This window comes from Arachis hypogaea, chromosome 9 (genome assembly GCF_003086295.3).
Source record: "Arachis hypogaea cultivar Tifrunner chromosome 9, arahy.Tifrunner.gnm2.J5K5, whole genome shotgun sequence".
In the NCBI taxonomy this organism is placed as follows: domain Eukaryota; kingdom Viridiplantae; phylum Streptophyta; class Magnoliopsida; order Fabales; family Fabaceae; genus Arachis; species Arachis hypogaea.
In genome coordinates, this window is record NC_092044.1 from 104448409 (window position 1) to 104470533 (window position 22125).

The 22125-nt window shown below is 33.9% G+C and overlaps 2 protein-coding genes and 1 pseudogene across 5 annotated transcripts; all 3 read right to left on the minus strand.

The window, feature by feature from the left end:
* Nucleotides 1-395: 395 nt before the first annotated feature.
* Nucleotides 396-1881, minus strand: LOC112709410 (glycerol-3-phosphate acyltransferase RAM2-like; annotated as a pseudogene).
* Nucleotides 1882-4135: 2254 nt separating this feature from the next.
* LOC112711434 (ubiquitin C-terminal hydrolase 13-like) lies at nucleotides 4136-6424 on the minus strand. 2 transcript variants are annotated; one of them, XM_072203356.1, is made up of 5 exons: nucleotides 6349-6424; nucleotides 6075-6191; nucleotides 5795-5869; nucleotides 5577-5662; nucleotides 4136-4628 (listed from the first exon to the last, which is right to left on the minus strand). In XM_072203356.1, the coding sequence occupies exons 1-5, from the start codon at nucleotides 6370-6372 to the stop codon at nucleotides 4601-4603; spliced, it is 330 nt and encodes a 109-aa protein (XP_072059457.1). In that variant the 5' UTR covers nucleotides 6373-6424; the 3' UTR covers nucleotides 4136-4600. The 2 variants fall into 2 exon arrangements, with proteins under 2 accessions (XP_072059457.1, XP_072059456.1); XM_072203355.1 differs by having other exon boundaries at nucleotides 4136-4643.
* Nucleotides 6425-6721: 297 nt separating this feature from the next.
* LOC112711433 (ubiquitin C-terminal hydrolase 13) lies at nucleotides 6722-18467 on the minus strand. 3 transcript variants are annotated; one of them, XM_025764088.3, is made up of 27 exons: nucleotides 18195-18467; nucleotides 17796-17874; nucleotides 16838-16979; nucleotides 16564-16721; nucleotides 15766-16031; nucleotides 15471-15689; nucleotides 15234-15342; nucleotides 15034-15149; nucleotides 14501-14599; nucleotides 13646-13755; nucleotides 13144-13218; nucleotides 12345-12423; nucleotides 12028-12174; nucleotides 11861-11941; nucleotides 11642-11761; nucleotides 10771-10893; nucleotides 10457-10534; nucleotides 10231-10319; nucleotides 9996-10104; nucleotides 9833-9901; nucleotides 8590-8700; nucleotides 8417-8472; nucleotides 8002-8179; nucleotides 7762-7863; nucleotides 7603-7674; nucleotides 7372-7436; nucleotides 6722-6787 (listed from the first exon to the last, which is right to left on the minus strand). In XM_025764088.3, the coding sequence occupies exons 1-27, from the start codon at nucleotides 18213-18215 to the stop codon at nucleotides 6733-6735; spliced, it is 2928 nt and encodes a 975-aa protein (XP_025619873.1). In that variant the 5' UTR covers nucleotides 18216-18467; the 3' UTR covers nucleotides 6722-6732. The 3 variants fall into 3 exon arrangements, with proteins under 3 accessions (XP_025619873.1, XP_025619872.1, XP_072059455.1); XM_025764087.3 differs by having other exon boundaries at nucleotides 7372-7439; XM_072203354.1 differs by having other exon boundaries at nucleotides 17796-17871; nucleotides 18195-18460.
* Nucleotides 18468-22125: the final 3658 nt, after the last annotated feature.

Here is a 22125-nt window from a genome sequence, read left to right on the forward strand (position 1 = left end):
AGCCCATGAGAATAGGGTTTTGTGAAGAGGGCAGTTCCTCATTACAGCAAGAGCTTGTATTGTTTCTAGTGAAGTTTGTGCATTTATTCATTGTTGCAGCAATGAGCTCTGAATGTAAATGGCCAATGCTCATCTTGCACCAACCCACAAGTCAAGTCCTTAGGCAATTGTTAATTTTCATAAGCTGGGCTAGGTTATAAGAAGTAATGGATCCACCTTCCACCTCTAGATGTTCCATGGAACATGCTCATCCTATTCACATTGCACACAATTCGTCTCAACTCGGCAACAAGGGAAAACTAGAAGGAAAGGTTCCTAAAGTTTCTTCAGGGCAATTGCAGGTCGCCTTCTTGTAGAAGCTTCTTAACTTGAAGCGTCCGTGGCGCGATCACGGCTTAATTAACCGTCTTGATTGGTGAGATTATCTTGGAGAGACGTGAGACTGAGTAGGTTACAGCCGGTATAGGGCGGCGAGGGCTGTGGAGAGAAAAATAGGTCAAGTAGGGTTCTGTGGGAGCAAATGAAGAGGACACCATTTGGCCGTGGATTTATTTGCCGGCGGAGGTGGTGTTCCTTTGATGGTGACATCGGACGCCGAGGGCCCAAAAGCATAGTAGACAGTGGCATAAGGGAGGAGAGAGTCGGCGGCGATGCGGAGGCAGGCTAAGGAAAGCCTAGAGGGATCCAAAGGAGTGTTAGCAATGCATTCAGAGTTTTGGCTTTTGGACAAGTTCCATCATGAAATATTATGGTTTTTGGAAGCTTTCTCACTTGTTTAACTGCCTTCATTGTGGTTTTGGAGGACATATATGCTTCTGCATGCATATATATACTATTAGAATTTCATTTTACTTAACCTAGCTAGCTAGCTAGAACAAAATTTACTGTCTTTCCTTTGAGAAGATACATTTCTTTTATGCTATGAATGAAAGATGTATATTAAAATTCGTTACAAAGTCAATTATAAATATAAAATATGTTGAAAAATAAATAAATTAAAAAATAAATTAAACTACATATATATTTACATATAGATTTGAAATCATAATATATTTAAATTTTTTGAACATAAACTCTGAAATCATATTATAATATAATTACTTCTTTTAAAAATTTAAGCTGAATCTCTAATAATAATAATTTAAATAAAAAAATTACATGAACAATTATTACTTGATATAATAACTAATAAGATATCCAGTTCTTTTAATGTGTTTTTTTTTTAAATTGAATAAAAAATGGTATTTGTTATTATTACCTTGCACAAAGACATGAAAGGAGCATCAGTGAGTCTATCTCCAAGTCCAATATCTGGTTTCTCATCACCAAAAGTTTTCTTGAGCACATCTGCTTTATTTTTTTCCAACAAGAACCCCGGGCTTGCAAACAATCCGGTTGCTTTCCTTATAACTTTCTAATTCTGTCCCCAAACTATGTCGGCACCCAACATCTCCTTCAAAAATGGCTCCACCATCACCCGTGGATTTGCTGTGAGCACGTACCGCCTTCCACATGACGAAAACACGCGCCATGTCTCCGGGTGGAGATCCCCAGAATAAAACTTGGGGAGCACGGCACGTGCTACAGACTCTATACTGGAGAGCCTCATCCCGCCATTGAGGCAAAGATGAGGACTTGAATCCCTGCGGATTCGGAGACAAGTAGTATAAATGGCAGCCAATGGGGATGCCAACAGAAGAAGAGGAGTCTTAGGAACCCACCGACCTCAAAGGCAATTAGGGCAAAGTATGGGAAGGAACTTCGCCCTATGAGCAAAGTTCCATCCATGTCTGCCACAACAGTGTGGTTTTCTCTCCCTATGGAGTTACATTTTTCCACTGGCGGAAAAGTAGCAATAGTGTTGGTTGAAATATTTGCCATGTATCTATATATGATAAAGTTGAAACTTAACTTCTTCAAAGTGAGAAAATATTGAAGAAAATTGGTTATGAGTGTACCAATTCCTTGTGTGCATATATAGAAAGTAGTTGGTGTAGAGAGAGATATAGGGTGTGACAATTATTAGATTTTATTATATTGTTGTTATGAGTTTTGTATGAATTAATTTCTTGTATATATAGGAATTGATGTAGAGAGTGAGGGGTAGGTGTGAAACAAATATTGGTTTGATGTTAATATGATTATGTGAACTATGATTGATTAATGGTGGCTGAATGGCTCAATGTAATTGACATATACTTTAACGGTATAACCAAGGAAGGACTAATAATCTTTGTTTTTTTCTTTGGAAATTGCTATTCATGATATCAAAGAAATAATTGTAAATTTACTGATAATTACTTGCAAGATCTAATACATTTAATATGTACTTTTAAAAATATATTTAACTATGGATTTTTATGTTATAATATCTGAAAATTATATGAAAAGAGAATTTTTTTTTGTGACATATGAAAGAGAATAGAGTACACTGAATATGCTCAAAGTGTATAAAAATATTATTCCAATTTAGTTGGTAGTTATAACTAGTTACTTTGTATTCTCCGTCTAGTTTTGTCATTAATTCCAAATGGTTATTACTTAGCATTTTAATATTTGGTTTTCAAGCATTGCAAATTGCGATGATGTTGCCTTTAACGTATATTTTTTTTTCTTGGAACTTCGAAGCTAATGAAAATCTCGTGTTTGTTAGCTTTGTTCGAATTTTCGTCATTATTATTAGTATTTTTTTTTATGATATATAGCACTTTTGAACTTTAGTTGTCCTAATTGGGATGATGATGATGAACTTAATTACTTTTCACAACGATGATTTAGTATATAAATAATCAGTGATCAACTTGTAGTTGAAAATGACAATCCATTGTTGTAAGTAAGATTTTCGGTTATTTAGATATTAATGAATCAAATGATAATTTTTAATAAATAAAAGAATTACATATTTAACATTTTATACAAAAAATACAACTATTTACTATTTTACATATTATTTTTTAATTTTCGCAGCCAGTGTAAGCGAAATTAAAAACGCATATTTTCAACCTTATTTTTACAGTCAACTGCTAGCGAAATTGAAAAGAAAATTTTCAATACAATTTCGCTGGTACTGAATACTGATAGCAAATTTGTAACATTTAAAGTTATAAACATAACGGCTACTTTACACAGTTTTTACTATTTTCAACAATTCATTGACAATTAGATTTAATAGAGGGTAAATAAATAATTAATTTTAAAACATAAATGTGAATAAAAAAATACTCTATTTGGATATAAAAAAATATAAAAAATAAAAGTAATAAGAATAGTTCAAATTTGAAAAATATTTTATTTTACAAACTTATAATTTATAACGGCATGATTAACAAATTCTTAAAATTTATCAAAAATCATCTTTGATTTGTTTTTGGGTGACTAAATCATCTTTTGATTTATTAGCATCCAAAGAATTTTGATTTATTAGCATCCAAAGAATTATTACCAGTACTTTTAATAACAAAATTTATATAAAGTATAATTCTCAAAGATGGTGGCCTAGGAACTCAAATTTAGATTTTTCAGAACTTGAGATAATAAATACCCCATCAAAATATTTATTATGCACTTTATTTCACAAATTAAATAACATTTAATTGATACAACATTTTAATTATTTTTCGAATTACATAATTCCATAGATTAGCTGGTGTCTTTATATTTTAATCATTCTGTTTTAAATTTATAAATTTGTAGAAATTTGATTTTTCAAAACTTAAACTAAAACACAATAATTTATGAATGTTAATTTTAAGTTAATTATTTATTTACTCTCTATGACTCCATTAACTTTAAAACATAAATACTAGTAACTGTTAAAAATAATAGAAACTGTATAATAGCTAATGTGTTTACTCTGCTCAAATTCACTGGATGAAACAGTGACTGCGAAGTTAAGATAGAAAATGTTTTCAAATTCATTTACCGGCTACAAATATGAGTGAGAAATAATACGTAAAATAATAGTTATATTTTATATAAAATGATAAATATATAATTTTTTTATTTATTTAAAAAAAATCCTAATACAACCTTTTGATTTACCATGACTTTGAAAACCAAACCCTTGTAGGCTCAACAGGAATACTGCTCTTCTATAACGATGAACCACGCACCATTGCTAATGAGGTGCACAGTATTAAAGTGAAATCAATAATATGCTTCTATTTAAAATTAAACCAGCCATGAAATAAAATTACATGGAAGACCCTGCAAAAGCATATACAAAATCCTGATCTTCTAGCTCTCCAACGAAAGCAAACAAAAGAGAGCCAGAATAGAAGCAGACATGGAAGACATTGAGTAATCCCTATAACTTCTATACAAAACCAAACCCAAAATCTTATGTACTAAAATACAAAGGAATCACCAACAGATGAGAGCCTAAGGGAATGAGTTTCAATAACCAGTAAGCAACTGTTTAAGGCTATACACCTATCTCCTAAGCTATAATAATGTAATGATTTCCAACATAAGATTCATAGACAGCATCTCTATCCTCTACACATTTCTTTTGCCACCCCCTGAAAGCTGCAGAGTGCATTGGCTGAATGTATTATTATATTGACTGGCTCAGATGATACATATCCTCAGTTGTAGATTTTTACCGGCTTCTCAAATGCGTGCCGATTCTGCAAAATTGAGAACTAATCATTGGAAATGTCAAGAGACCTTCAAATAGAATTATATCCAGTGATGCATACTCTATGCATGATCTCAGATCATTAATTCAAAGAATTTGATTTCAGTAAATACGTTCTCTAATCTAATATCCAAATATATACTGGAACAATCAAGTTTCCAGGACAATGGTCAGGGGCATCCCGGCTGATGAAAGGAAAAGGTAGGGCAGATAAAGACACTGAAAACGGTTGTGAATGAAGATGCTTGCATTGAGAAAACCATACAAAAGGGCAAAAAAAAATTGCGCAATTTGAATATCTGAAAATCTTATAACATCTTAGTAAAAATTATTATAACCGAGTTCTAATGTGTTTAGGACCGTAGCAGAGAAAATTATAGGACAGGTCACGAAGGATGGTAACATTCAAATACCATTTTGAGATTATGGCGTTAAAGTAAGAGGAAATAGAGAACAAACTATATGTAACGTGAAATATATTCTTATGATTTAATGTAGTGTGATAAAATAAGCAAAACATCATCCCTGTTTATAATAATACTAAAACCCTAATCCTAATCAAATGAGGAAAAAATAATGAAATAAAAGAAAATTAAATAAGAAAATAAATCCTAAAAGACCATCTAGGTAGAAAGATTTTAACAGGAGTAATTGACAACAATAACTTCAAACAAGGGAGGTGATTTATCACATTTCAAAATTCTGATTAGCTTTTATTCTCGTTGCAGGGAGATCTATCGTCATATCTAGGTTGTCTTAGTTCTGTTTAGTACCTGATACAAAAGCACAAAAGTGACGCTATACTTTAATCCATCGTTAACTCTTGATCATCGATACATCCATATCAGGCTTAAGACAGGTTACATATGCCACTTACAATGCCACACAGAGCATCACCAAAGAAAAGAATGAGTTGTTAGCTGAAAATACTATTTACCTGGTTGACAGCATAGGACTTTTTGGAGCATTGTCCGTGTGTTCCAGTCCAAGATATTGCTCCCAAGCGCCATAGATATCCCTTCTCTAAACATTCAAACAGTGTGCGGTAACTTGGAGTTAGAAATTGAACAATATGCCACAGTGAAATCCAGAACAAACTCAGACTTTACACAACCCAAAAGTAAAAGTAACATGAGAAAGAGAACACCAACAGACCTGAAACCGAGAGGAAACAACATCTGAATCTTGTAGGTATTCAGGACGACCGAGTGACAGAAATGCAAACTTCCACTGGAAAATAACACAATTTACATTATAACTGTACTCTCATCCAAACAGTAGCTGAAGCAGGAGTGGAATGAAAAGAACAACTAATTTTCCAGACACCCAAATAACAAGTAATGACTAATACAGCTCAATACCACATAGCAAATTTACTAGCCAAGCTTGAAAATGCCAAGAAACGGTATAAACTGAATTAATTGGGCTTATTAACCTTCGAAAACTCTTCATCTGGAACTTGCAACTTTTTCTGTATCCGCAATTTGACATCAGCTAAAGTCTCACCCTCATGTACAACCAAGAAAAAAGGGTCTCCAAAATTCTGAACTTGCTGTTAAATTCCCAAGCCGCCAGAAAAAATAGAAACACAAATCAGAAGGAAAGTAAAGTTTTAGATAGTAATATGACTTGATTTCTTTGAAAGGTGAAATATACTTGGATCAAAGCACTAAAATACAAAAAGTATACAGTAGACTTCATCTCACTACCTGATTTTGTGTCGTATCTTTCATGAAATGATAAACATGGATCAACGATCATTAGGGCAAGATTTTCTCTTCTTCAGGAATCTTAAAAGTATACAACAAATTACTTTGGACAATAAACTAAAACAAAGAGGAAAAAGTAACGAAAAATTATAAAATCATATCACCATAAATTTAATCTTTAGTCTTTGTAGGATGAACAGTCAACTAGTATTATTCAAAATATCAAATGAAAGTTGCATTTCAGATCATTAAAACTGGTTTAACAGGTCACTGGACTCATCAGTAGTATAAAAAATAAAGCAGTCTCTCTATCAAGTGTAGATCTTATATTTGATTGGTAATTATAAACTCATCACAATGCAGTAATCTTTACCTCCTCTGCTCTTAGTGTCCAATATTGGTCATTAATATTCTCAATCTTTTCACTGGGAGAGAAAATCTGTGAAAGGTAAAGTTAAAACATCTTTAGCAAGATAGCAATGGGAATAAAAATCCAAAAATAAATAAGACAAGCACAGCGACGCATTAGAAACATAAATGCCTATACTATATACATCACAAGAGACATAACTGCCACAAGGACATTGTTATATATGTATAATGAAGCATCATTATCATTGAAAAAAGGAGAGATCAGCAAATGACATCTTATTTTCAGATCATCATAGATGGAGAGAACAAGTCAGTTTTAGGTGGCTACCTCACAAAGACTTTCTTGAACATTGTCATAACTAGACAATTGGGTCGTAAAGCTATCATCTCTCTTTCTATCACTATAACTTTAATACTTTATCATGTAAATTGCTTAAAAGAACTAATTTCAGTTAATAATGTAGCTATATAATTATTTGGGTGGTTGGGGGACTCTAGTGGCGTGACTTCAATAAAGGCAACATCGCCTCGATGCATTAGATTGAGTCTAATCAATCTGCTTTTTGCCATGTGACAAAAATACCAACTGAAGGAAATTTGTAACAATGCTAGGATTTGAATAAGGAAAACACAAACTACGCTCTTCAGCACCTTATATATCTTGTGATAGAAACTTCGAGCAGTCTAAGTTCTGCATTAGGATGAGATAAATCCACCTGCTTCAAAATACACAATTATTATAGAAGAAATATATATATATTAAAAAAAAGCATTAAAACAGATTGTTGAATTAAGCACGCAATAAGGCATGCCAATGATTTCTTGTAGCCTGGAAAATCAGTATGACTTGGATTATGCATCACTTATAAATTCATACTTTACCTTTGATTTAAGATCATTAATTACATCTTCCACGTCACATTGCTTTGGTAATCTAATAGTATGAATTAACACCTGAGGAAGGATAACTCTCTTAGAAGAAGAATATTCAGCTTAACAAATTTACATAGTGAAACAGTTAATGAAATGACTAGCACTCACTTCATCCTTGGTAGCATGATGGAAAGCAATTTTGAGTGTTTTTAGACCTTGCAATTCTGGCAGAGGGATATCCAACACTTCATAATATAAAATATCGGAAGTCTAGAAATATAAATGTAACAAATTAATTTATGATATCAGAAAACAAAACAGATAGCAACTTTTGAAACCCTTAAAAGTTGCAAAAATTATATAGTCCTACATAATCTACTGAGGAAGATGTAAAATTGTGACTAATACCTGATTGTAGTGAACCAGCATGTCAGACAAATTTTCTACTCCCCGATACTTGATTGGCTGTGGTTTAGGTTGCTGAGAATAGCAGTTATGAGACGTCAGTCTGATTTTAGAAGGATCATCCAAACCAAGATGTTGAGCAACTCTTGTAACAACATCGTCATATGTATGCAGCTTTGACCTAAATGACCATCAAGCACATATCACTTGCCACATAAAGATACTTGCAGGTGGAGATATCAAAATCTTTACTTGGAAATAGTTATAATGGAACTAAGGTGGTTATCTAATGCTTTCACAATGACGGGATCTTTAGGTAGATGCATTTATCTACAATTTAGTTATGATAACAAGAAGAAAAAAACAAAAAAGAAGGAACAGAAAAGATTCCATGATTGTAGGAATAGCAGAAACTTACAATTCAAGACTGAACTCATCCTCTTTTGGTCTCTCCAAAGACCGGAAGCGTACAACCTGTAAAACGAAGGAATAAAATAAAAGGACTTGTTAGCAAATTATGCCTATGATGTCCTTAACGAGATCATTACACACAGATAGTCACAAAGATACAAAACTATAGGAATGTCATACCTGACGGTTATGCACATATTCCAGGAATGAAGGAACATCTGGATAACGAAATTGCTCAGCACTTCCAACTTTGGGGGTCTTCTGGTAGCAAATAATATCACCATCCTCAAGCTGGCCAAGGACAAAAAGGTAGAAGTCACAATTGTGTGTCAATAAAATAGAATATTGTTGACTAAATCAAATCAAAATCAGATTCCTAATTCCTTTCATGAATCTGTTATGTGAATAGAATTAATTATAAATCTTTTCCTTTTTTGGCTTATTGTAGTGGTCACACCAAATATTGGAGGGGTGCTTCTGATTTGATGAACTTTTAAGTGCAGCAGGTGCCACTAAGAGTGCATTAGACTCCAAAGAAGTCTGTTCAGTCTTGCCTTTCCCCATCATCACAGCTCTACGAGTTTCCTCTCTTCTAACCTCAGCAAATACTTCTCCAATTGAGGGTAGGATTGCTCTTCCAATAATTCTGCTACGAACTTCATCTAGCTCCACGTTGAGGCCTACAAGAAACTGGAATATCCTCCCTTCTTCCACTGTTTGTTGGTGGTGTTTGGCATCAGCGGCTGAATTCCACTTATAGTTATTGAAGTAGTCAAGATCCTGCCACACCCGCTTCAATGTGTGGAAATATTTGGTGACATTGTCACTCCCTTGTTGAATTTCTCTAGCTTTTAGAGTAAGTTCATAAATCTGGGATTTACTCCCAAGATCAGAGTACATCTCCTTGACACTATCACCACTAACTAGTACCCATTGCTCAGATTTTAAATCTGATGGAGTAGGAGTAGTGTTCTCCTTTTGTTCAGGATTAATGACTGAGCAACTGTCAGCCATAGCTATAAATCAAAGGCACAGTGCAGAGATCCTGCTCTGATACCAAGTTAAAGTGTTTGAATATATTATTCTATCAAATGTACAGGGAATCATCCTCTTTATAGAGGAATTATAGAAATAGAAATAACTAGAAAATAGGAAAGAAGGGAAAATACTAGCCAAAAATAAAGAAAAGATTTCTAATCATAAAATCCCTAAAATTAAACTAAACCAAAAAAGGAAAAGATTTATAATTAATTCTATTTACATAAAAGATTCATAAAAAGAACTAGGAATCTGATTTTGATTTGATCTAGTCAACAAATATAGTGTGGACATTACTGAAAACCCAACCAATAACAATAAATAAATAACAAATGATCATAGAAAGCATTGGGGGGAGAGAAAAAGACAGATTTATAAATGATACCTGATTAGCACGAAATGTAGATTTCTTGTCAACTAGCTCACACATGACTTGAGGTTCAAATTTTATTTCCTGAATGTGCATGTGAAGGGTAAGTACTCTTTTCCTCTCCGCTTCATGTTACAATCATGGTAAATGATGATATGTCAAATGCATATTGACTAACCTCAAAAAGTTCAATTTCCTCATCACGAGAAAATCCTGCCATTTCATTTAGTCTAGTCAATATATCCATAGGCCTTCCACTAGCCGACACATAAAACCTCCCTATATACCTGAGAAAACAAAAGATCTGCCATTTGTGAATTAAATGTATTTTCACCTAAAAAGTAATAGGAAGATCAAGTGCCATTTATATATTTAGATGTATTTGCACTCTAAATAATAAGACAGTCAAGTACCGAAATTCCTTATTTGATGGGTCATAAAGTTTGAAGAATAGCAGCAAATCTTCTGTTGACTTCTCAGGAAGAGCGATAGGTCGGAAATCCTAATTGAATATGCAAATCATGAACAAAAAATCCATGTCCTTTAGAAGCTAGTAGGAAAAAGAACATAATCACGTGCAATTTTTTGATGGAACTGTATTACCAGGAACAAGGTTGAAAATATAAAGGAAAATAGTACCTGTCCTGTTTCCACTTCCAAAAATAACTTCAGCTCTGCACTATTTGCCTTATTGGACACTTCCCTTAACTGTCCAACCTGCAAGTGATAAGTAAAACAAAACAATTTGCAAATAGCACAATCAGCAATATCATCATAACATATATTAAAAAATTTAAACATCTTGTTTTTTCTCTTTTGTATAGAAAAGAAACTTTAATTTCCACTCTAAATCTCACAATAACAGATAGTTATCATAATATATAGATCATGACTACCAGCATGCAATTTATGGCCAGTGGCACAAAGCAATTAAAAATGGGTGAAGTACTCACTGATTGGGCTTCTTCTTGAGGTGTCACAGGTCTATTTGGCCTATATGTGTGGTTTTGGCGTTTTGCCCACAACCAAAACCGTTGGTACTGGACAGATACACCCAACTCTTTGGCAACTTCCTCCTGGGAAAAGCTTCATTGTCAGAAGGACACGGAGAAAATATAAATAACTTTTATTTTCTCAGATATCATACAAATTAAATGACAGTCCCACTTGTCAAGGATCACCTAAGTGGACGACGACAATCACTATGAATTGAAAAAGCATGCATTCTATTAGCAAAGACGGGTACAACACTTAAAATGAGAATTTCTAATCAACTTAAGCAGCTTTTATTATCTTAAAATTCTAATTAACTGACTCACTAAACCACTCCACCCAAAAAAAAAAAAAAAAAACCAACAAAACCCCTAATTTAGAGGATATTCATTCAGAAAACCTGATAAGAGAAAGATCTTTCGAGACAAATTCATTCAACCAGTTTTGTCTGGTAAATCCACATATGGGAGTAGATCCCAGTACAATCCTCGAAAACCCAGATCCGGGTATCAGACACCTAAAGTGAAATATATGAGGAAAGGAAAAAATCCATGACAAATAAACTTCTTCCTGCCGCAATCCCAACAGAAAAAAGAAGCAAATGTCATTCAGGCATTACAAATCTAAGTCCAATATCCATAACTTACAACAGCACCATGTGTTGTTGCAAGACTGATCCACATGACTGAAAGATGATATCAAATGCCAAGTGAAAATAATCCATAATGGATGGTAAATTTTGCTAGATTCTCAAATGAAATATATAGAAGTATAAATTGCCAAACATATTAGAGCACTATGCAGATCAAATGATAAAACAGTAATCCATACCTTAAAAACGCTGAAGGGAATTTGTTTTTGAATACGGAAACTTCTCACTTTATCATGATCCACAAGATCAAAGAATATATCTTCTCCAATCTGTTCAAACAGATCAGCATCACGTGCAACCTGTGGCCAGCATCAATAACTTATCACTAAACAATCTCTTATGACTCACCCAACCTAGAAAGCATCTTATAAAAGAATATTGGAGTAGGAAGTGGCAACCTTTACAATGGTATACAAATGAGCCTCTGCCTTCTCCTTCCTCTTCAGCTCTTTTTCTTCTTGTTCTTTCTTTAACCTCACCTAAAGTGTAAAGTTGAAAATAAAGCATTGCTACATCAAAATACGAACAGCAAAATCAAATTACACCAGTGAAACAAACATCTTACTCTAAGGTGTTCAGCAATGTCCTTCTCATCCACATTGCATATGATCTTATCTTTGTCACTCTCGCGTATGTAAACAAGCATATATGCATTTGAATACTTCGTAAATTTAAAGGGGGAGTTGTTGAAGCCAGGGTTGGTATGAGGTAACTGCAAACAACAAAAATTAAGAAATAGAAAGATATTGTAACTGAGAAATAAAACATTGCGGGGAAAAAAAGTCTACTCAAACTAAAAAGAAAAAGAACATTCATTTCAGACAAAAGTTGATATCAAACTATGGATGAAAGAAGTGCCAAAGCAAGATAATGGAATATTACTTCTTCTTCCCCACCATATTGTTCTTCCAATGCCCTTTTAGCCTCCTCTTTCGTAACACGCTCATCATCAAATTTAAACCTGAAAGAAGAGTCAGGCTAGTTTAAAATAGAGCACAAAAAGCTGGCATGAACAATACAGATACAGTTGAAAACAATTAAAAGTAATGAAACATCAATCATGTAGGCATCACTCCTCAATCAAAGTTAGAGATAAGACCAAAATTACATATCAAAAAAGTAAATAAATTGCAACAAATAAGCCTTATTCTCCTTGATGAGTCAGCTATATGAGGCAAACAACGCCATCGATGCGGCTTTTCTTGGACCCTACATAATGTGGGATGCTTTGCACTAGGCTGCGCATTATATATGCTTAACTACATTTTTAAGAGTGGAGGAAAAAAGAAAGGCAAATCCATCAAACTACCAATCCCTCTTTTTCACAAAGGACTCGGTTGTTAACTTTTGCTTTCTTAGCGAAGTGCCTCTGCTGTAAATCTGTAATCATTTCTTCCACTGCATTAAATGTTTTTCCTATAACAGAAGTTTAAGGGGGATGAATTGGGAAAAAAATTATTGTGCCTGGATCAATGCATTGACTAGCTATGTCAACTGTTCAGAATCCACTAGCACTGTGGAACATCTATACAGAACCCAATATATTTTCTCGTTTCACGGGGAAAATTGGTTGGCAATCAGAAACCAAACCAGTTTTCACGGAAAATATAGTACAAAACAAAGAAACAGACTTAAGCATGTAACAGTTGATATAAAAATACTGAAAGAATTAAGTGCATACCACTGATCTGATAGAGTTGGCCTAATGTAAGCATAGTAGTGTCCGCCATGAACCCCACCACTGTGAACCAAAACACTGAAAACAAATAGTGGCACACACAATATCATAAGCAACTGGTTAATTAGATACCAAACCATATCAAATTAAAAGTAGTTTAAGATGAAGAGGAAAATAAAACACACAGATTTTGGTCAATAAGGTGGTGTACATAAATACATTATAAAATGAAACAATGAAGCAAAACATAAAACATTAAAGGAGTTCAAGCAGTCAACCCCGTTACTGCTGTCCAGCCAAATTGGACCTTTTTTTTTTATGAAATATTGCACCACACTATAACATAAAAAAATCAATAACAGTCCACAAGAAATAGATTGATCTTTCACAAACTCGTTTCAACTTGGAAGATTTCATTGAATAGAATTTCCTATAATTAAGATCAATGGTCACAAAGTATCGAATACCTTTATTTTATCAACAAAAGAAAAAACATTTCAAATACCTGTGAAGTGTATAAAGGTTGCGAACTCTTCTATCAGCTTCAGGAGACAAATACTTTCCATCGTCCCTATCAAGATCTAGTTGCAAGGGGAACTCATAACGGTCGTTGATCTGTTAATGGCCCATAAAGATGTCAAAAAGATGAAAAATGGAGAACTTCACACACACACAGAGACAGAGACACAGACAGAGACACAGACACAGACACACACACACACACACACACAGAGAGAGAGAGAGAGAGAGAGAGCAAAATCCACAACTTATCATCTCAAGAACCAAAAGGAAAAACTAAGATATAGCAGCGACCAACAAGATGTCTGCATAGATCGAGTCAGCTACACAGATAAAACTAGACCTAGTGTTCTATACTCTTTATAAACCATTTCAACCATCTGCTAGAGTAGGGTTACACAAGGTAGGATGTAAAAATTACACCGCAAGTGACAGCTGTCTTGCATAACATTTTACAAACATGTAACAAATCACCCAACTAGTTTTACATTGGATCTGCTGATCCTATAAACTCAGATGTACTCTATTCTTGATCATAATAATCAAGCCAAAATTTTGTCTCCCTCACTCTCAGTTTCTTCCAATGACAATCAAACAATTAAAATATAGACATTCTTTTACGGTTTCATCAATAGATCTTGAGGGCATAATTCACCAAATTTGGATCAAGAATTAAAGATAAGAGAGACAGAAAACTAATAGGAACTAAGACACAAAAAAGTTAACAAGTAAATGGTAATTTTGCTTACCTTGGTTTAATATGACACTGAAAACTAAACTGAAACATACAACTATATTACAAAGGAAGGAATATATCCTTGATTTTAGAGTTAATACTAACCTTTACCATAGTGTCTCGCATAAAATCATATTCAAATCGTTTTAATTGAAGTTGAAGAACAGGTGGAAAATCAATGAACAACACACCCTTCCTTGCCTCCTGAAAGAATAATCACAAGAATAATATTGAGAAATGCCAAAAAGTGACATATATGGAATACATCTAATATAATATTGAAAACAAGAGGGGAAAGTAAAAGAAACACATCTAGGGAATAAGACTAGAAATATTGTGTCATTTATAGAGGGTCATATGTACACAGCTTTACCATCATAAAAAGCAAGGCTGTCTCGCACAACAAGAACCCATAAGAATGCATGGATACACCTTCATGCCTGAGGATTTCTTATCATCTATAGTATATTGTTTTCTCCTTTATAAAATTTCTCCCTATTACCAGAACAAAGGGAAAGAGAAAAAGAAAAATAAATGCATGGATATAACTACAGCTGATTGCACCAGCACTAAGTGCATAACCAGTGTAGCCATATACAGCTAAGAAAAAGGTACAACTTGGTATCAAATCGTTTTACCTGTAAGCCATACTTCTCCGCATGATACTTGTTATCACCCTCAAGCCGTTCCACTTCGACGTACTTGTCAAAGGAGTCATACACATTCCGACACCCTTTGACATCAAGCTGAAGATCTACAATCAAATAGCCAAAATTCTATATAAAGTCATAGAATAGATGGAATGATGTAATATACAACAGCATTCTAAAGCATGTACCATAAAATGATTCTTTTCTTGTGGATTTGTAGTCCACATTGATGCATTCGATATAATTCATATGGTGGCCTTCAAACAATTGTTGTATAGTGCCTTCCACAACAGTTCCCTAAAACAAGAGGAAACTTCAATACAATAATATCCTAGGCATATAAAAAGCTACATGACGAGTGTAGCTAAAACATTGTCAAAACAACATAACTAAAAGCAGTTACCATTAAAAAAGAAAAATTGTACCTTCATTTTGTCTTCTAGCTTTTCACAAAGAACCCTATTAAGTTCTTGGACATCATGCTGCATGAATGCATCATACGTATCCCATCCGAATGACTTAGTTAACTCTTTTGTTGCTACACTACTATCACTGTACTGCAGTTTGTAGAATAAACTCTGTAATGCTAGGGGAATGCTCCCTGATGGCATATCATTCTCAGTTGTAGGCATATGGTACACAGCCTGTAACAAAATATTATGCACATGAGCTGCTTCCTTTGAGAAGGAAAAATAGTTTTCTATGTGTATACCAGCTAACCTTTCTAAAATATGGAATGTGATACAATGTCTGAAGGAGAGAATTCATGTAACAAGTAGCTCCTTGGTTTTTCAATCCAACATAACCAGTTTCCTTTTTTGAGTCATGAGACCAGTAATCAACAACCTTACGTACAGCAACATCAGCCTCAACTACACATGTGTCGTTCACAACATAGCCTCTACTAGGATCGAGCAATTCAGAAAGCGGCATGAAATTGGTGAACCCCCAATCACTCTCACGTGCATTGAACTGGTGTGATGTTTCTGCAATTGGAAAGCAATCAAAGAAATATTTTATTCCCCAAATGCAAATAAATAAACCCAGAGAAAAAAATAGAAGAGGAACATAATCAAGTAAGAGCAAGCATAATTATCATCGACAGGTAAACTCCTAAAGAATCTAGCTGAGTACAAATGCATAAACTGCACTAATTAGTCACAGGCACTGTGGAATATCAGTCATATCCAATATTTATTCAAACTTATATAATTTCATGTGTTGAATCAAAACAAAAATCAATAGATGTCTGATCAAAATCCAGACCACTGCTATAATTTGAACAAGAATGTTATAGAAAGTCAACCAAAAGCAAAATTGTACAGCTATTTTGATCAAAAGCTTACAGAAATCACTGTTTCAAAAGAAATAAGAAAATTAAAATTAAGTACACCACAGTGCAAGAAGGAAACATGCTCACTAGGACTTGTGACATCAAACAGAAACATAACTCATCCTATACTTATTACATATGGTAATATAATATCTTCATTGTGAACACCTATTGACAGAAACTACCTTTTCTAATTGAGAATTTATTATGAAGTTGATTAACAACAGTCAAGCTGAACTGCGCATATCTACTCCATCCATAAGGCAACAACACTGAATCTACAACATCCAGATACATAGACAAATGATCAACATTGTTCCCCTTCGGAAAGACAAGTATCCGCCTGCTCATTGCAAATAAGGTGAATTAGGAGTTAGGACCGCCATCTCAAACAACAAAATTTAGCACCTATATATGTCAGTGTTAGCAATTAAAGTATATGAGAAAAAATCCACATACCATCTGTAGCCTCCAACTTGGAAAGAGTCAGAATATACTTTCCTCATAAGCCTCGAAAAATTATCAATTGTCCATGTGAACCTCCCAGATTGTGGATCATCCACTATAGGTGCATCAACCGTACTAACGTTTTCTGCTTGTACTAGAACCAAATAGGAAAAGGATAAAGGAAGAAAACCAACAAATGTAAGTAGAACAGTCACTCTTTTACTCAAATCACTGAAAAATATAAAATAATTGATTTATGTTTAACAAGCACTTGAGGGTCAGCAGCTCCACACAGCACACACAAGGTGGAGGAAATAATATTAGCTTTGATATTACAATAATCCACTTCCATAATGCAGAATGAAATGCTTATCCAGTCAAACAAGTCCACGCACAATGTGAAGGAAAGAATCGTTAACCAAACTAGCACTTTGCAAATCAAAACAGCTTGACATACATTGCAGGGGAAACTCAAAAAGCTATAATGCCCACTTCCCGCAGTTCCTTAATCAAAGCAACGTTTGCACTTCACGACAATATGCATGATTCCCCCCCCCCCCCCCTTTCTCTCCCCAAAAAACCACCACAAAATAAAAACAACACACACACAAACCTAATACTAAGACAGAGACAACATTGAAGTGACCTTGCTTACAATTCAAAGACCGAAAGAAATTACAAGCAAAACTAAAAGAGCTACCCACAGTAAACGAAAATACAAGCAAAACTAAAAGAGCTACCCACACCAAATTAAACCATATCGTACTGACACGAACCTCTCATCGGGGTACAATAAGGAAGCAACAAGCACACATTAGATATTATATGCAAATATAGATACCGTACGGTATTAAGAATTAGATAAACGAATAATTCTACAAACAGACTCATCCACCGTGATCATTAGCAACATCACCATCATTCACCAAAAACCAAATGCATGTCAATTTAAGCTTTATTTATTTTGTACCTTCCATGGGAAGAGGGCCTTCAGGATTATCAGAGTTAGGAACCTCCATCTCTTCGTCCTCCTGCTGCTGCTCCTGCTGCTGCAACAAGAAGAAGAAGAAGAAGAATCATAATTCAGAACACAAACAAACAACCACAAACCGATCTACTCTCCCTCACTACCAAAAACCCTAGCAGCAATCACGAACACAAATAAACCAAGCAAAGCAGCAAGCACGCAGAAATAAAACCAATAAAAAGAAAAAATTAGGTCAATTCAGAATCAGAGAAGCGAAGTCGTGTCGGTTGTGAATTGCACCGAATTGAAGCTATTCGAAAAACAAAAGTATAAGAATTTTAAAAATAAACAAATAAAAGAAAAGAAAAGCAGAAAAAAGAGAGCGCGAGAGTGATAACGTACCTCTAAAGGTGGAGGAGGCATTGGTGGTGGTGGCGGCTGCGATTGCAGAAAGAAAGTGATGTATGAAGCAGTGAGCGAAGAAGGCGCGAACGACGGAGAAGAAGTTACGAAGAAGATGAAGAAGAAGAAGAGTTAGTGAAAGTGAAAGTGAAAGTAAAAGAGGCGAGTGATTGCGCAGCGCAGTGCTTAAAAGAGTGAAGGGATGCCTTCTTTCTTTCTTTCCGTCTGTATGCTGGGCTTTGTGCTGATGTGTGTGTGTCTGGTCTAGTAAGTAAGTACCTGGAAGGATATTATTGGAAATTAATAAAACAAATAAATATTACCTTTTAAAAAGAATAAATAAATAATGAAGATAAGAACAGATTTTATTATTTTAGAAAAACTTAACAACATTATTGATATATCAAATATCACTGAATTTCGTATTAATATTTTACTTTTAAATTACGTATTTTTATTATAGGTTTTTTTTAAGAGAGAAAATAAAAAGGGGGAAAAAGCCACAATAAATAAGTCTATTGAAGTAAATCGGGCTGCATTAGGTTGAGATTTTGCATCATGCTTGGTTAAGAGATCAGAGTTTTTCATCTCTAAACTAGAGAAAACTTGACTAACTAATTTCTCTACTTGAGTTCAAAAATCTTCTCAACTATTAATATGACTTTTTTAATTAAAGAAATAGGAATGTGTATATATTTTTGTTTTTTAATATGACTTTTTAATTTTAATTTCATCAACTCCTACTTAATTATACCCAAAAAAATAACTAAACTCGTATTTTGTAATAATGTTTGATACCACGTATCTATAACTTCATAGGTTTTAGTTTAGGGCTTATTTTTTGGTTTATTGTGCCTTAATTTTAAGTTGGTATTTGATGCATGGGAGAGTTTTGTAAAATTTTTTGGGTTTTATTTTTGAGTTTATTAGTATTTGATTAGAGGATTTTGTTGGCTTTGATCATAAATTATACGTTTGATAGTAGTTTTGAGGTGTTTGATTTGTGAGTTTGAGTTCAATAAAAAGTTTAGTTGATTTAATAAGTAAAAGAATTAGTCTAAATATGGACAATAGACAGGAATAAATAAAAAAAAGTTCCACCCAAAATTAAAGACTAACTAATTAGATACATTTGTTGAGAAAGAAAGTTAAAGAGAAAAATTCATTGCACAGACACAACGAGAAGCTTTTTCTACTACCATGACCGAGGAGAGCTTTCGACCTTCGAAGACCAATGAGTTTCGCAAATTCCACAAATTCCAAGTTAGGTAAACCGTTAATTCCAGATTCTCTTTCTCATTACTACCTCTACTAATTTGATTTCAAAATTCACTCCACCGTTTTTACGGTTCATCGATGTAGTTCAGTACCGAAAAGTTCACCATCTTCCACGCTGTCTCTGCTTTAGGGCACTCCCAGAGGCAATGGGCCATTAATTCCACAATCAATCTACACTGAGGATAAATCGGGTGATGAAATTCTAGCATGAAACTTCTACTTAACTGGTCCCCATGAAAAACCTTCCATAGAAATTTTTTCACTTTTAATTAATATTTAAGTTTCCAAATATCTGACCAATTGTTTTTATTTTGGCATTTGTGCAGGCAAGAAGTCTGACAGTGGATGAAAGAAATAAAAGGCTACTTTGTATCTGGATGCCACTGAATAACTACCTGATTTTTCTTTTAGCCAGGTAATTGCATCTTCTTTCCTATGGATTTCTGTATTTAGAATTGCTATAGCTACTTCTGGGCTATAAATTTTCTAATCAAAACTTGATTTCATTGCTTATCTTAGTGAATTAAATCAAATACCCATTTTGGATAGTAATTAGTGTAGGAATTTGGAATTACTGTAGTTGTTGTGAACTCATGTATCTAAGAATCTTTCTTAATACGAGCAATATTACTTCTACCAATTTTTCATATACACCCTTTTTCTATCACTGTGTCCTTTAATTATACTTCTCTACCCCGATGACAGATTGTTTCCTGACTCGACTCTCATGAAATTGGAATATCTATAGTATTTACTCTTATAAACCTTGCTAATCAGTGAGTTAGGTCGAGTTAAAAGTATCCAACCTTGCTTGGCTAGCATTGCGAGGTTGAAGACTTTTAAGTCTTTAAAAATGAGGCTTTTCTGATTTTTCGGTCTGCTAAAGTCGGTTGCCCTATCCAATGCACCCTTCTTTTCATACCATTTTATCCTCACCAGAAATTAAGCATTATTTTTTGTATTTCATCCGTCAGCGATTCTAGTAACTTGAAGCAACTTAGAGTATACAAAGGTATTGTTGTGGCTACAACCTTGATTAGGACTTCTCTTCTACTCACAGATAATAATGATCTCTTTCAATATTGAAATTTTTGAAAACCTTTGCCTTTGATGTAGTTGAATGTGTCCTTCTTTGATCTTGAACAACCGTCAGTAGCTTAAGATATTTATTTTTATTTCCAACATGAGAAACTATTAGAATTTCAGTAAGGTGATCACGAGTAGTGTTAGGAGTATTATGGCTAAAAAAGACTCATGACTTGTCTAGATTAACCACTTGGTCACTAATTTTCTCATAGTTTCTCAAAATTCGAATCAGATTTAGACAATCATCTTCTGTGGCTTTGCTAAATAGAATTGAATCATCTGCAAAGAATAGATGGTTGAGCATAGGACATCCATGATTAAGTCTCAGTCCTAAAATTTTCAGCCTCTATTCTATTTTGTGGAGCAGATGAGGAAAGACTTTCTGACGCACGCAAAAAAGAAATAGGTAAGGGGATAACTAGATAGAAGGTCACCTTGACACAACCCTCTACATGGTTTAAAGAAACCATGAGGTTGTCCATCCACAATAACAAAGTAAGAAACTGTAGTCACACACTCTTAATCCATATCATCTACTTTTCGCAAAATTTCAATTTCTTCATCATAGCTCAAACAAAAGACCATTCCACCCGATCATAAGCCTTACTTATGTCAAGTTTTAGTGCCATGTCATGACTGTCGAACTTCTTATTCTTCAAAAAGTATATAAATTCATGTGCAATTAAAACATTATCATTAATAAGTGTTCCTTTGGTAAACGCACTCTGAGAATCACTGATAAGTCTATTCATGATAAACTGTAATATGTGCACCAAACTCTTGGATATTATTTTATAAAAAATACTACTAAGGCTTATAGGTATGATGTGCTTCATAGTATTGGCATTAGGAACTTTTGGGACTAAACAAATATGTGTATGAATGAATGCCTTGAGAATTTTACCTCTAGGAAAAAAGCTCTTTACTATTGCTATGAGTTTCTTTTTTATGGTGTCCTATAAAAACTAAAAGAATTTGGCTGTAAACCCATCATCTTCGAGAGCAGAAAACGGGTTAATTAAAAAAAATAGCATCTTTAATCTCCTTTTTCAACATCAGTCTGATCAACATTATGTTAATTGCTTTGTCAATTTTTTCGGTATTATGCCTAGTAGTTCTTCGTCCAAGTCTTTTGGATTACTAGTAGGGGTGGCAAGCAGGGAAGCCCGCCGCGCCCCGCCAGAAGCCCGCCAAATATCCTCTTTTCTTTTTTTTTTTACTTTTAACTATTATAATTTCTAAAGGCATAAAAAAATATAATTTTTATATTCACAAATATTAAAGTCTTTGTAATTATAAATATCTAATAAACATAATTATAAACCAAGTTTTCATCCAAAATATAATTATAAATATTGTCTCCAAAACAAAATAAATATAATCCAAACATAATTATAAATATTGTCTCCAAAACAAAATAAACATAATCCAAAAAACTCAATTTTCATCTTCATTCTCTTGTAAATTGGGTTGGGAGAAGTTGAATTTTAGCCAAAAAAATTACAAAAATACCCCTTGTCAAAAAAATATTAAGCCCGACAAAGAAGCCCGCCCCGCCCTGCCAAAG